The 15,645-nt window shown below is 40.1% G+C and overlaps 2 protein-coding genes across 2 annotated transcripts in view; one reads left to right on the top strand and one right to left on the bottom strand.

Moving 5' to 3' along the window:
* Positions 1-15,645, bottom strand: part of LOC145323581 (uncharacterized) — a 44,021-nt gene that overhangs the window by 14,326 nt on the left and 14,050 nt on the right. Inside the window, exon 10 of the mRNA XM_080165958.1 lies at positions 147-204. Coding sequence (XP_080022084.1) covers positions 147-204 — 58 coding nt within the window. The remainder of the gene's footprint in view (positions 1-146; positions 205-15,645) is intronic.
* LOC145323582 (uncharacterized) overlaps positions 1-15,645 on the top strand; it is a 36,266-nt gene that overhangs the window by 18,997 nt on the left and 1,624 nt on the right. Inside the window, exons 7-8 of the mRNA XM_080165959.1 lie at positions 13,249-13,302; positions 15,401-15,436. Coding sequence (XP_080022085.1) covers positions 13,249-13,302; positions 15,401-15,436 — 90 coding nt within the window. The remainder of the gene's footprint in view (positions 1-13,248; positions 13,303-15,400; positions 15,437-15,645) is intronic.

Here is a 15,645-nt window from a genome sequence, read left to right as displayed (position 1 = left end):
AAATTATTACATCTGGATAGCATTTTAGAAAATCCGTAACAGACAAAGTAAGTTAAAAAGTAGCTTTCACTATAAAGTCACTTGTAAAATAAGTAAATATTAGTAGATAATCTATTCTTCGGTTTTGTAATATGTATATTTCTCACCTTATTCATTTGAACTCCTGAAAAGCAAAGCGTCAACAGAAGCAAATAAGAATTCATCCTGAATCAATTAAAAAGTAAAAAATTATTATACTTTTAAAGACAAAAATGCTTCATTTCTTGATTAATTTTACATTGCAAGTAAACTTATTGAAGTTAAACTGAAACACGCAAATCACAAAATCAGCTAAAACTTTTTGGTAGTTATATTTTCCCTTTTTTATCAAGTGTCATTATTTTTATTCATTTCAATACAATTAAATTACTAAATGAATTGAAGATTTCGTAAATTATTATATGCCCAATTTTCCCTTCTTGAATTCGTCAAAATATTCACTAAAATGGCACCTTAACCAGGGCTGGTATATGTTCTAACAGTTATATAGATGCTACCACTCCGAGGTTTGTATAAAGACTGAGCTAATGTCATGTTTCATCCATAGACATTCTCACTAGAACAGAGTTACATAAATCATTAAAAACCATGCTTTCTTTTAAGTGCAGGCAAAAAAATATAAAGTTAGATATATAGTGCCATTTAATTTTAACATATTAGTTAAGTATGACAGAGATACAAATATATTTTAGCAGTAATTCTTTTTTAAAAGTATTGCATGATGTTTCATTTATTTGAGTTTATTTATGTGCACACAAAACAATAAAAATATGCAACTTATTTATTTTGGAGCTTCGTCAATGATCAATCTTGAGGAAATGCACTCATCTATCTTTTATAGTATCAAAAATGATCCCCTTTTCAAATCAATTCAGACAGACGAACGAACATAGAAAGTTATTTATAAATTAAATTTACTAAAAAAATACAAACTCCTAAAATTTTAAGGGGAAGTTCTGATACTGCTTACTTTTAAAAAATCTTTATATAACGTTAGGTAGTCTAAGGCATGCTTTTTTACCCCTTAATAAAACTTCAGTCTTTCTAATGGCATAACTTTTACTGTCCATGTAAAGTGGATGTACCACATCCTTGAGTGTTTCATACATAACGAAAAATTAAAAGCATAAATAATATTTAAGTTTTATATCCAAGGTTACTAATAACACAGAGAAACAAAAAAATCAAATTGAATTACTATTTTCTTTTATTCCTAACTCAGTTGAATTATCTTGTTGCCTGGAAAGAACACCATTTTGTTTTTTTACACTTTACACTCCCCAGGCGCTTTGGCTTTTAAGCAACACATCACCTGTTTTATGAAACATTTTTTGTTGAAATATTTATCTCTTACGATGTAGAACGATGTCACGCCTGTCCGTCTGGAGAATAAATGAATAAGAATAGAACTAGCTCGCACTCTTTTTTAAGACCTTTTTTGTGAGCAGACAAGAATGAATAACTTTAATTGCGACAAATAAGGTATTTTTCATATTAATATGGACACTTACTTGCAAACCATAATTATTCTGTTTTCAGTAACATCTAGCGATAAATTGTGGTATTCGGCAACCGTGAGCCATGTCTATGGCACCCCTGATCTGGGGTTCGGTGGAGGGTCAATGGCCCTCCCCCGAGTCCTGGGGAAGGGGTCTAGTGACCCCCTCCCTACGCTTAGAATTAATGATTTGAATCTGTCATGTTTATTATGGTTAACTGTATTCTTAATTCTCCCCCACCCTTTCCAGGGATGGGGGAATCATTATTGCCCAAACTGACCATTGTATATATATTATTTATGCTTTTATGTTATGATTATTTATTCCTATCCATGTAATTATTGTTTGTTGTATATAACTCCAGTATCTCTTAACCCTTCAATAAAGTGACAACTGAAAGTAGATGTTGATCATTATCTAGTGAAAGCTAGAGAAGCGTAGCTTCTCTATAGTAAGGTGTCCACGTCTGTCACACTGCCGTAATCTAATTGAACTCCGGTGTCTGCCATTGATCCTCGGCGGATACCACAACTTTGGTGACAGCTGTGTGAGATTACGGCGAACCACAAGTGTAGAGCAGACGCGCATCTGAGGCTAAGGTACTCCCAGCAGTGAATCTGGCAAAACTGACGCAAGCAACCTGAATTACCCACCCTGGACAGCAAAGTTTAACTCTGCATCCGGCAGTTGTGGAAGCAAAACAGCGAAATCTGACGAATAACCGCGAGCAGCGCTGATATCTAACGGAGAATTGAGCGCCAAAAGGGCTGAAACAGGCCTGCGGACCGGCTGAAACAAGCCAAATACGTGTAGACGGCTGAAAATAGGCCAACTTTACTGCAAGAAATAGCAGGATCCGAACCAGTGGCGCTAGCAGGACGGGACATTCCCTGCCGCCGATAGGCTGAAACATGCCACATAGCTGCAAGCTGCGAGCTAACATACGGGTGTAGTGCACCAGAACAGAGAAAAACTACGTCAACCCCGAGTATCCTGAGAAGCTACAACGCAGCCACCCATCTAGAAGACAGATATTATATCACATTTGCAGGGATTACCACCCTAATGTGATGACCAAACAATAGATTTATGAGCAAAGCTTGGCAAACAAATTGTTGTGTTGTGATAAATCTAAGAATAGAACAGGCTTGGATTACTGTTTATTGTGATAACAGCTAAAAATAGAACAGAGTTGGTCAACAAATCTGTTATGCAATTGTGATAAGGACAGCAATAAAAGTTAGATGTAATATAATCAAAACAATCTCAAGCCCACAGCACAATAACAAATACACCCCTTATTCCAAGGGAAGGGGAGGGGGCCCCTCTCCATTTGAAGACAAATACAATCAGGGTTATATAACAGATAAGCCTAAGATTAAGAAGCAGAGGCCCCATTACACCAACACACAGTTACCCCCTCCCTCACAGTGGGAACGGCCGGAGTTACCCCCGTCCCCTCACGCGCTTCCCCCTTCCTACCCACACTAGGCTAAGTCCGTCTGTAGTGTGGAGCTAGCGATCGGATATACAGAGCGCCATTCACGGGTAGCGCAACAAAGTGCGGAAAACATCATAAATCCAACGGACGAAGCGGACCAATGAGGGAGCGAGCTGAGGGGTGAGAGCGCGTTTTCCCCGTGTGCGCGGATTTGACGGCGCGAACGCGCGTTACAAGGACAGAAGATTCCACGCACACACACACACACACACACACACACTTTCACACCAGAGCAGAGCTACTCCATAGCATCTAACAGGGGTATTTTTAGCAAATAAAGAATTGCAAGTTTCTTTCCTCCTAGCTCTAGTGTGATAAGGGAAAACCCAATCAGTTCCTGACAGCAGTTCAGACCCTCAACATCTATCTACCTCAACACCTAACTATTGATAAGTACAGCTAAGTTATACCTTTGCAAACTAAAACTCCCAACCTAGTGATACAAACAGTGTTGGCTGTTAGGCTAGGAAGCCTCAAGTGACAACCCATTCATTGTAGTCCTGTATAACTTTGTGCCCGCCGTTTCACCGTTGACCCAATGGACCAGCATCAAGTCCCAGGAGGTGACCAAGCCCCAGGATGGCTCCAGGATGACCCTCAGCCGGCCCCAGCCGAGTACCGCAAGCTGATGCTGAGCAATCTGCCGGAGTATAGAGGGCCGCCCAAGCAGTCCTGGTCGGCACATATCCGCCGACTGGAAATGTCATGGGCGGCTTACCGCGTGCCACCTCATGATTCCCTCAACCGCCGCAACGCCCTACTACTGTCATTGGTAGGGCAAGCGGCGGAAATGGCGTCCCATCTGTTTGGCGAGGCAGGCCAAGCCTTGACCTACGAGCAGGTCAAGACCGAGTGTGAATTGTTATTTCGTCCTGCTTTTGAGTCCCAAACGCTTAAACAAGCGTTTAGGGACTACAAGCAACACTCGACAGAACCTATACAGGCGTACATATCAACAAAGTGCGCCTTGTATAGGGACGCCTACAATCATGAGGATCTTGAATTGTTGGTGGACGAATTAAACCGTGGAATTCGTAACGCCAATGTAAAACGCCTCATGATGAACCATGAAATTGCGAGTGTACCTGAGTACACTCGCAAGGCCATGTTCACCGTGACCATGGTTACTAAGCAGCTGAAGGAGGGTGTGTGCTTAGTCGACTCGACCGACGGGCTGACTGGATCTGCCTGCATCCAGTTGCCCCAATATGACGAGTCGGAGCCAATGGAGATTGGCTCCTTGGCTCCGGGTCTCCACCAGATGGGGAAGGTCGCTCCAGATGACAAGGTTCCAGGCCGCTGCTACCGCTGCCAGGGGAGAGGCCACCGAGCTCGAGACTGTCCAACGCCTGTGGAAGTTAGCCTAGAGGAGAGGCGCACCCAGCCACGCCGTGACCGTTCTGCCAAGTGTGAGCGTTGCCACTATGACGGCCACACGGCGGCCGAGTGTAGAGCTGACTGGGCCCAGGTAGCCAGCCGCAGGCGCACCGCCGACAAAGGTGCCCCTCCAGGGAAGCCCAGCAGAGTGGCCCATATGGAAGGGAGCGCGCCCCCAGCACCACCACCGCAAGCAGCCGCCTCCAGAGCTGCGGACCGAGCCGATGGGATGCCGCAGTTCGGGACTGTCCCAGCTAGGATCAACGTACTGGGCGGCGCGGCTGAGCCCAACCGGGTTGGCCTAGGCTTCAGTCTTAACCATCTGGGGCCAGAGCTGATACAGCCCAACAACATAGCCGAGCCAGAGGTGCTGAGGCCCCAGCCTTTCAGTCTCAATATGATGGAACCTGCCCGACCGAGCCTACCCAGCAAGAGTGGAGGGGCGCTGCCCAGCGTCCCTGAGACGGTGTATGGGGAGGCCCTGGCAGCCGCTGAACGAGAGAGGCAGGAGGTGCTAGCCAGCACCTCTGCATCGATGTATGGGACGCCATCCGGCGTCGCCACCTGGGATGATGGGGGGGTGCTATCCAGCGCCTCCCACCGTGTGCCTGGGGCGACAACCGTCGCCGCCACCGAGATACCTGGATCCTGGAACGAGCCAGCCTCCAACCTGATGTCTGGGGCGACAACCGTCGCCGCCACCGAGAGACCTGAGTCCTGGAACGAGCCAGCGGTCCCAGAGGAAGGGGTGACACCCGTCACCCCCAGCCAGCCAGCGCCACCAGCCTGCAGGGAGAGCCCAGCTACATGCCAGCCAGCGCCACCAGCCTGCAGGGAGAGTCCAGCTACATGCCATCCAGAGCCCTCTACCAGCCAAGGGAACCCAGCGGCTCACCATCAGGATAAGTTGAATTTGTTAAATGTATTGAATCCAAAACCTTGTAAACACCCAGCCTTGCCTGTGCCCCCTGCACTTGAGGCTGGGGAGATTGAAAATTGGGAAAATGAGGGCTTGCCTGTGCCACATGCACCTGAGTTCCTAGGGCAGGGGAGGGCATTGAGTAAGGGCGAGCCTGTGCCACATGCACTTCAGCCCCATGCCACTGGGCATGCCTTGGACCAGGGAAGGGAGCATTTAGGGCTAGGGGAGCCGACACCCAGGCAAGTGCCAGTCGCTTGCCAGTCTGTCATTGGGGAGGGTATCGGGGTGCCTCGGCCGCATACAGATAACGCTCAATGGAAATTTGTGTCTAGCCAGGAGCAGCCCAGCCGTGTCCAGCCCCAAGAAGCAGCCGTGACCAGAGCCGGAGATCCCCAGCCGCGTGCACGAGGAAGATGGTTACCTGGAAGCCTCTCCCATTGGTGGATGGTCCTGTGGGGCCTCCTGCTGGCAGCCGTGTGGCCTACAACCAGCTACGTCCTGGTGGGGTGGGACTGTGCCAACCCCACCCATGTCACGTCTTACAACAAAGAAAAGATGTGTGACACGGAGCCCCTACACCAGGAGGTGCCCCTGGGCCACGACATCCACGTCCTGCAGCAAGTCAAGGTGAGGGAAACCACTGGGTTCAGCTGTCAGCTCACCGTGTCCCAGTGGACATTCAGGTGTGGGGTATGGGGTCACCTCAAGGTGACCTCGGTCCCCACCCTCATGAGGCCAACCAAGATAGACCCAGAAGCGTGCCGAGACCTGGCCAGGAACCGAGTATACACGTTGCCAGGCAAGACCCAGCCACTGACGTTCCAGCTGAACCACCCCCTGTTCTTCACCGTTGATGTAGTGGGCGCCCTCGTCAACAGCCCCGAGGGGGTGGGTTGCGAGGGGGAGGACGTCCACTTTGAGGGCCAGCTCTACCGCAATGAATTAGTGCTCCAGGAGCGGCGGCTGCTGGTCAAGGAGGAGACCTATGTGGTGGAGGATGGACGGGTGGAGTCCCAGTCTGACCACCTGACCCTCGACTGTCCCCATTCTGAGCTGTCCTGTATCACTGGGGAAGCAACCTACGTGTGGGACCACCTGGGAAGAGATTGCCCCTTGAGGCTGATCCGCAGCCTCCAGCCCAGCCTGGTGAGGGATGCATATCTGGTTGACCATCAGGCCCAGTTTTTCATCAACATGACCAGCCCCACCTCAATTGTGAACTGCGACTTCGAGGCCCATGCCACCAACCATCCAGCGCTGTTTGTGGCAGCTGATCCAGCCGCGGCTGCGCTGCCCCGAGTGTCGGCCAGGGATGTTGACGTTCCCCTCCAAGCACAGATCCATGCAGGTTATATTGGATTCACCCTGGAAACACGCATGAGGAGCACTGCAGCAGAAGAAGTAGCGGCCAACTGCTGGAAGCTCCAGCAACTAGATCCGGCCCACCCGGTGCGTGTCCAGGGGAGCACGTTCTCGGTACTGAGGGGAGACATCCTGCTGCAGCTGACCTGCCAAAGGCACAAGTATGTTGTCCGCGAACACAAGGAGTGTTGGGACAAAGTGCCAGTGGAGCCCACCGGTTTTGTAGACGCCGTGACGCGGGTATACAGTGAGCACGCCACCAAGATTCCCTGTTCCTCCACCTACCCCCTGACTGTGCACGCAGAGGAAGGCTGGATAGAGTTGACCCCTGCTCCCAAGAAGAGGCCACCCCCGCTGGATACGCCCAAGCAGTTGTTGACAGACCCCTTAGATGACTTCAGTTCAGGTGGTTTGTATTCACAGGCTGAGTTGAACGACTGGCAACAGCTGCTGGCGTTCCCAGCATACAAGAGTGCCATGCTGACCGGCCTATCCTATGGCTCCTGCGTTCAGCAAGGCAGCTGTTCGGCCACAGGAGACCATGGGATAGTGTCCTACAACATTGACCGACTGGCGGAGGAAGGAGAGGCAGCCCTGGATGTCTGGGCAGGATTTAGACAAGCCATCCACGAGTGGGGAGATGGCGCCGCCATCCTGTGCTTGCTGCTGCTGATCCTCAAACTGCTGGGGGACCTCACCATCATTTCTCTGGCAGCAGCACAAGGAGGAGTCCGGGCAGCCCTGAATGCGATATCACAAGTGTTCCTGTACCACCCAGCCTTGTATAAGAAGGCGATGGCTAGAGCCAGGCTCAACCATGCCAAGTCCCGGGACTTTTCAGTGGACTGGGATGCCATCCCCATCGGCAGGGAAGCAGCCGAGGAAATGGTGTCTATGAAATCAACGGACAGCGGGCATGACCGCCCAGGTAGACCAGGACCGCCCTCTGGCAGACCCCGCGGCCCCTCAGGAGGACAGGCCGCTGCTCAGACACTCAACCTGGCAGCCAGTGCCCCAGCCGCTGCCAACAACAACCCGCAGGTCCCACTGCTGACCGTTCCAGCAACAAATGTGCCACCACCAAACCTGATACCTGCCGGCGCTGACCAACGTATCCAACCCAAGGCAGCCTCTGCCTTCTACCCCACATTGGGAGCCCATCAACCCTAAGAAGATACTCACCACTAGGATTCCATTGAATCATTATCGTTTGTATATATTTTTAGCCCTAAGGAGCGGGCCGAAGGCCTCAACCACTGTCGGAAGTCTGGTAGGGAAACCATCTCCCAGCCTTCCGAGGGGAGAGTTGTGGTATTCGGCAACCGTGAGCCATGTCTATGGCACCCCTGATCTGGGGTTCGGTGGAGGGTCAATGGCCCTCCCCCGAGTCCTGGGGAAGGGGTCTAGTGACCCCCTCCCTACGCTTAGAATTAATGATTTGAATCTGTCATGTTTATTATGGTTAACTGTATTCTTAATTCTCCCCCACCCTTTCCAGGGATGGGGGAATCATTATTGCCCAAACTGACCATTGTATATATATTATTTATGCTTTTATGTTATGATTATTTATTCCTATCCATGTAATTATTGTTTGTTGTATATAACTCCAGTATCTCTTAACCCTTCAATAAAGTGACAACTGAAAGTAGATGTTGATCATTATCTAGTGAAAGCTAGAGAAGCGTAGCTTCTCTATAGTAAGGTGTCCACGTCTGTCACACTGCCGTAATCTAATTGAACTCCGGTGTCTGCCATTGATCCTCGGCGGATACCACAAAATATAAACCTTATATTGATTGATTTTTTCACTAAAGGGATGAAATCTCCTTGAGAGGTTGGCAAATTATCTATGGCCTTATTGCAAGTAATTGGGTTCTTTATGAGCTCAATAGATAATTTTAAAAACATTTGTCAATAAATAAAACACGTTTTAAACAATGCAAAATTGTATTTAACTAGGAAAAAATCCAAAAGCATTATAGATCATCATGTTTACCCATTTAAACTTTAAAACATCTCATTAAACACCCCTCAAAATTTATAAAAATACATTAGATCACCCCCCTCAATCTTTAAAATCCCTCATTTTACCCCCCTCAAGATAAAAAGCTGAAATGTTCCACTGCTAAAATACTCATTCAGTTTAGTTTGCAATTCTGAATCTATCAGGTAATCTTGAAGATCCAATGAAAAGACGGGACAAGGTATAAAGGGCACTATGGGACATTTCAAAACAAATTTTTTTTTCTCAGAGTTTCTCAGAGAATTTTTTACATGAACGTGTAGCTTTTGATGAGTAGATTTGACTTTGTTTCATCCACTTTAGGTAAAAACCCCGACTATTATGCTTTTTTTGGCTTTAAAGTTTTTGTTAAAAAGTAAATGATTTGAACGATAAATTTTAGTGCAACGACATTTGTTTGCATAACATTTATATGTTGTTTGATCGCCTCAAAACTAGGGTGTGTGTTGTGCGTTAATGGAAGGGGACTTTTAAAAAACAGGGCTAAGATTAACTGTCAGAAGAAGGGGAAAAAACGTGATGAAAACATCTTTAAACATTTAGAAATTAATTTTAATTAACCAAGATAAAATTTACTTACGAGGTATAAATTTATATAATCAAACATATTTTAATCTAAAAGTTAAAAACTGAATAAAATGTCAAAATTACCCTCTAAATTTACCTATTTAAAAATAAAACAATTTTAACTAACCTTACTAAATGCATGGAATACAATATTATATTTTATTCCTTACTTTTATTCTTTCTAACTAATAATGAATTACGAACACAGTAATAGTGTCTGACTGATTATGACGTAACAAAAAAAATTAGCCAATGAGAGGCCGTTATTGACCAATGGTAAAATTTATAGTGGCCTCTCATTGGCTAATTTTTTTTGTTACGTCATAATGAGTCAGACACTATTACTGTGTTCATGAATTACCTCATAACTATATGACTTAATTCTTTCTTAAAAGTTTTAGTTTTAAGTGATAACTCTTAGCTTGTAGAAATAAGATTCCCCTTTCTTTATGTGCACCTGGGGGTGTTCATACAATACTTATAACATTTTTTCATGATTATTAATTTTATTAATTTTTTAATTCTTAGAAACACATGGAATACAAAATCATATTTTGTTCTCAAAATATTTTTAAGTTGCTAAAATGAGTAAATATTTTGCTGAAATGTAAGACCACCTTGTTAGGTGCTAATTTTCCCTCCCCTCAATTTCTGGGATGGGATCGGAAATATCATATGTTCTAAGATTGTAAAATTTCTATAATTAGATTTAAAGACAATAAGTAATAAATATGTCCTTAACAGAGCTCTCAATTAGCAAACTTTAAATCTCATAAATGAGTTTGATATCTTAATTATATTTTATACAGATATCAAATTTTTTAACCTTTAAGTAAGTACACTATGCAAATAAACATAAAAATGTATGAGAATAATAATAAGATGATCAGAAGAGAATTTTTAATTTTTTCACACATCTTTCCTTTTACAATTGTTAGGTACATACTTTTTATCCCTTTCTTAATTATTTTACTAAGTATGATTGTTTATGAATATTAAAAAGAATGCTAGTTTTATTTAAAGATTAGGTACTCAACTAGTTTTTTGGAGCAAAAAAATCTCTTCTATATAAGCACTAATGTAAAAAAGGGTACTAAATATAAATCAGATTATTAAACTATTGACTTTTAAAATGTAAAAAAATATTTAAAAATTCTAAACGTTTTATAATAGAATCTAAAAGAATTAGATTGGTGAAATATAATTTCAAACTAATATTTTGTATCCCAACCCTTTGAAATTACATAAGAAGACGAAATGAATTAAGTATGTCGTCATTGTGCATAGCAAAATTTAAGTCATGAAAAAATGAAAAATAACAGCAAATAAATAATCTTTTTTGATATTTTTTTAAAGGAATTTTGTTTTAAAGTCCATAGATTATGATCGAGACATATTTCATATCTCTATCTTAAGCAGGGGAAAAATGAAACAAAACATATACATTTGTCCCATAGTGAAGGGTGGGACATAGTTACATATAGCTCTTTAGTCCTTCAAGGTATTCGGAGGACTAAAATAGGACAAAGGCCTGTTTTGCGCTATTGCTGCGCCGAATTTCATTATTATTCCACCACTTTGAAAAATTGGAGTATTTTAAAAATAGATGTAATTTCCAGACAACTATATTGGATGTTTGAAGCATACATCTGATTTTTAAAGGAAGGTATAGATTTGTTTTGAATTATTATCAATTCTGACGAAAACTTGTGAAAGAATATATTATTATCATTATGAACATCTTAAAACTTTGCTTCTGACTTTAATCATTACACATAATTAGCTTTTAAGATCTAAAATGCAGTATATTCAAACTTTTTTTTCTAAATAAATTAACGTTTTACAAATTGATGTAAACACTTGATTGTAAATCACAATTATCAGCTTTTCAGTGCCATCTAGCTTTGGATATAGAACTGGAATATCATAGCGGTCATCTATTATTATTTTTTGTGTATTTTTCTTGTTTTTGATTTTTCTTCAATAAAAAACATAGGTATCATTACAGTTTATACACTTATTTATGTTATTTAATATGTTATTTAGATTTAAATATTACACTTAAGCTAATTTGAAAAAAATCAAATATTCAATTAAAAAAGGCAAATCCTCCCATTTTTGAAGTGTAATATACTGCACCAAAACAGCGAAGGGTTGTCTGCTTTTTAAGATATAAAATACTTTTATTTTTATCATTGTTTCGCTGCGATTGAGGTTTACAAGATTTTGGAGTAAGGATTAAGAGACTTAGGATTTTTTCATCTAGTGCACGACACAAAGACTCAAATAACGCTTCCCTGCAGCGATACAATCATGTTTAAATCAACTTGTATTTTAATGATTTTCCTTATATGTTTTTAAAACCCAAAAAATTATAAAATAATAACAAGGATGACAACATCCATAAGTAGCGAAGCACAAAATTGTGGATGGGAATACGTAGAAGTAGATTTAAAGTGTATTTATTAAAATCAATAATAGATTTATTGGATAAAAAAATGAAACCTTGTTTTATTTTGTATGATGAAGATGGTTAAAGTAAATTACATACTAGATGCACATAACAATGGGAAAAAATATTTTGAAACTGTTAATGCAAAAAAGTTTTAAAATTGGACCAAAAATGCCAAAGATATGTGAAAATATATCAACATATAAAAATAGCCAAAAACCTGCTAAAAGGCAGTTTGGCCGCCATTGTTTCTTTTCTTAAAACGCCAGAAATTTAATTTTAATATCTTCAACTGAAAAATTTATGAAAGTTGGACCATAAACACCAAAGATATGGGTAAAAATGTGAAAAATATAAAAATAGCCAAAAACCTGCAAAAAGGCATTCTGACAGTCATTGTTGTTTTCTTCAAACGACAGGAAATTTAATTTTGATATCTTTAACTGAAAAAATTTCGAAAATCGGACCAAAAACACCAAAGATATAGGGAAAAATATAAAAATAGCCAAAAACCTGCAAAAAACAGTCTGACCGTCATTGTTGTTTTCTTTAAATGACGGGAAATTTAATTTTGATATCTTTAACGGAAAAAATTTTGAAAATCGGACCATAAACACCAAAGATATAGGGAACATTTGAAAAATATAAAAAAATAGCCTAAAACCTGCTAAAAAGCAGTCCGACCGCCATTGATGTTTTATAGTTAATTGTGCTCCTTAATGATGGGAATGTTGTCAAACAATTTCAGTTCTCTATCTTTTATAGGAGCTGAGAAAATCACGTTTCCCCCAATTCATTAATTACGGACTGACAGACGGACGGACATTGTGAATTATAGAGTAGCTTCGCTACTAATAATAAGATATATTATATTTTTACTTACATTTACATACATAGATTAGGTTATGAATAAAATGCAAAAAGCCTTTAGCTGTTTTTCTTTTTAAAATAAAATAGGGGTGAGTATTCAACCTCTTATCCTTTTTCCTTATGTTTTGGCGAGACTCTAGAGGCGAAACTAATATTTTAAGTATTTTCTTTAAATTATAGATTAGCAGAAACAGCAACGTAAACCATGCAGCTTATATAAGTCATCCAATAAGCTTCACCGTCAGGCAGTAAATTTAATTTCAGCCATTTGTAGCCACAGCCAAGTTTGAATTTAGATCTATTACCCCTACCCAGCCGCAGGCACTCTAAGGCCACACTTAGCAGAAGTCGTGCGCTGCTGAGGACCCTTGATTAACAGTATCATGTTTTATCCTAAAAACATCAAACTGTTAATCAGGTAAATTCTGACAGCAAAACTCAAATACTTTAAAAGCATTTCATACATATGCCGTAATTCGTAATTTATCTATTATAAACATTTAAAAATACATAAATTCATAGTTTGTTTCATGTTTAACTCGAAATAAATTATATAAAAACAACAAACATATGACCGAAACGTCAACGTAGAAGATGGGCAAATTAATAATCAACGTATCTTTTTTATTTCAGATCGACAATCCTCGGCCTAAATGTGGACAGTCAGACTTCAGTGCTATTATCAAGGAAATTATTATTGCTTCAACAAACAAATCAATATTATAGCTATTAAATGATCTTTTGTCTTTGAGTATTAATTGAATATAATTAATTAAAGTTTGTTTATGACAAATATGTCTCAATGAACCATTCGGTGTTGAAAAGGTATAAAAAGATCACTTCAATGAATTTTAAAATAGTTCAATAAAAAAAAACAATTATAATTCTTAGGCAATTTAAAATTTCTAAAAACACACCCAAATAACTATTCTAAATTTTGGCAATACGTCTAAAAAACATTTTAAAGTCCAAGTGGACAATTTAACTGAAAACATTAAAGTAAAAACAATTTCTAAATTTTGCCACGGAGGTGAATAACCCCCCTTTAAGGCCGCTTTTGCATATCTTTTGGAAAGATTTAAATGTAATAGAGTAGTGCGGCATTTTTGCAATGGTCTTTAAAAATAAAGAGGGTTTATGTAAAACAGCATATTTTGTTGCTTGTGAAATATAATTGTTTAATGTGGTATATCTTTCAAACAGTTAATAGACAATCAGTCGCTAGAGTTTTATAAGAATATCCAAATTATGGTCTTTTAGATCATATATGTTTAACTCCCCATTTCCCTGTTTCTATGATAAGCTGGTTTTTTTTTCGCTACTCCGTTAATATGTAGACATAATGTATCCGCGACTGACTGATCTTCTGGTAAATTTACCTAAACATTTTTATTAACATTGCTAGCAAATAATTTATAGATTTTGTGAAAACATCAGTTCATCATTTTTACATGTGCGTGTTGAACGCCACTCCTAAAGATTTATTGTCCGCAAAGCAAAACTGCTCTTCTATTCGCAATTGTTCTCTTCTTTATTAAATCATTAAATATTAAAATAAGAAATATCAACAAATAAAAGAAAAGGAAAAGTAAAAACACGCTTAAAATATAGGACAAAAATGAAATCTAACTAACTAAGATGCTTCTTTGGTTCGCTACATATAATCTAATCGTACTTGATTTTAAATAAACATAAAAGAAAACGTCGGGAATGAGATGTTTTTAGATGCTTAGCACATCTACATATAAAAATCCGCTTCCTTCACTGACTGACTCCTTACCTAAGAAATGTTGTATACTGTTATTAAAGTATATGCAATTTGAGCTTCTTTTATGTTTTCAATTTAGTTATTAGATGGCCAATTTTAGGATTCGTATGCTCTTTAGAGTATCCGATTACCTCCCTGGCTCACTACTTCCAAAACAAAAGTGTTAGATAACATAATTTTTTTTAAATGTGCTAAATTTCTTTTATGGTGGTGACCAAATATATTTACTATTTTGTGCTTTCCAATAGATTGTACATTATATGACCTCCTTTCTCTCTGACTCTCTCTCTTCTACGCTCCACCCTAGAGGCCTCTATATTGGAGTATTTACAACACCCCCCCTCCTTCATTTTTTAATTTTAGTTTTAAAAAGGAAAATTGGGGGGAGGGGGGATAGTTCTTCAAGTGATAATTTCTCTATGGAGGTGGTGTTATCCTCCTCTAAAATAGTTATAAACCTTCCCAGGACCTATCAATAGCTGCCCTGTAAATGTGAAACATATCAGTTCTGCAGTTAGCGAGATCATTTAGTACAGAAAAAAACCTTACTTCTTTATAAAACAGGATGTATGTATTGTAAATATATAATGTATGTTATTCACTCTATATTTTAAGTCATGCATCAACGAATCTTTGGCCGTTGTTAGTCTTGTTAATTTCTAAATGTTGAATTTCTCTAAAATACTAGACTGTTGCCATTAAATATTTGGTTGCAGCGATTTAGTTTTCTACATCTGAATTGATGAACAAGATTTTTTGGTTTGTCATTGTTATGGAGAAATCTATCTTCGTATAAATTGCATTAATGATGTAATTATCGGTCTCGCTTTAAGCTTATCCAAACAATTATTTTTTCCAATGGATTCGATAGTTTTGTCTAAAATATTTGAAATTTTCTTGATGTAAATATGTATACAAGTTTGAATTCAACGCTCCCTTTGTTAAATAGAATATTTAATTATCTAATTTGCCACGTAATATTAAATTTTCCATGTTTCAGCAATAATGAATTTTTAGAGAGAAATTGGACAATTTTACGGCAAGAATTATCAGGCAGATTCTTATTAAAATATGCATCAGGGAATATTTTATAAGCGTTGCTTCTTTACTAAATCTGGTGTATCCGACAGTCTACAAATTCTAAAGCCCGTAGTTAATTTAACAGTTTAGCCATCTTGATTTTTAAATGCTAAAAACCTCCTTATTCAAAGTATTTAAACATATGAAAAAGGAACAAGGACAATCATATACATAACTAGAGC

The sequence above is a fragment of the Acartia tonsa genome, chromosome 7 (genome assembly GCF_053477335.1).
Source record: "Acartia tonsa isolate MP-2025a chromosome 7, ASM5347733v1, whole genome shotgun sequence".
Taxonomy (NCBI): Eukaryota; Metazoa; Arthropoda; class Copepoda; order Calanoida; family Acartiidae; genus Acartia; species Acartia tonsa.
This window is presented reverse-complemented; position numbering and strand designations above follow the sequence as displayed.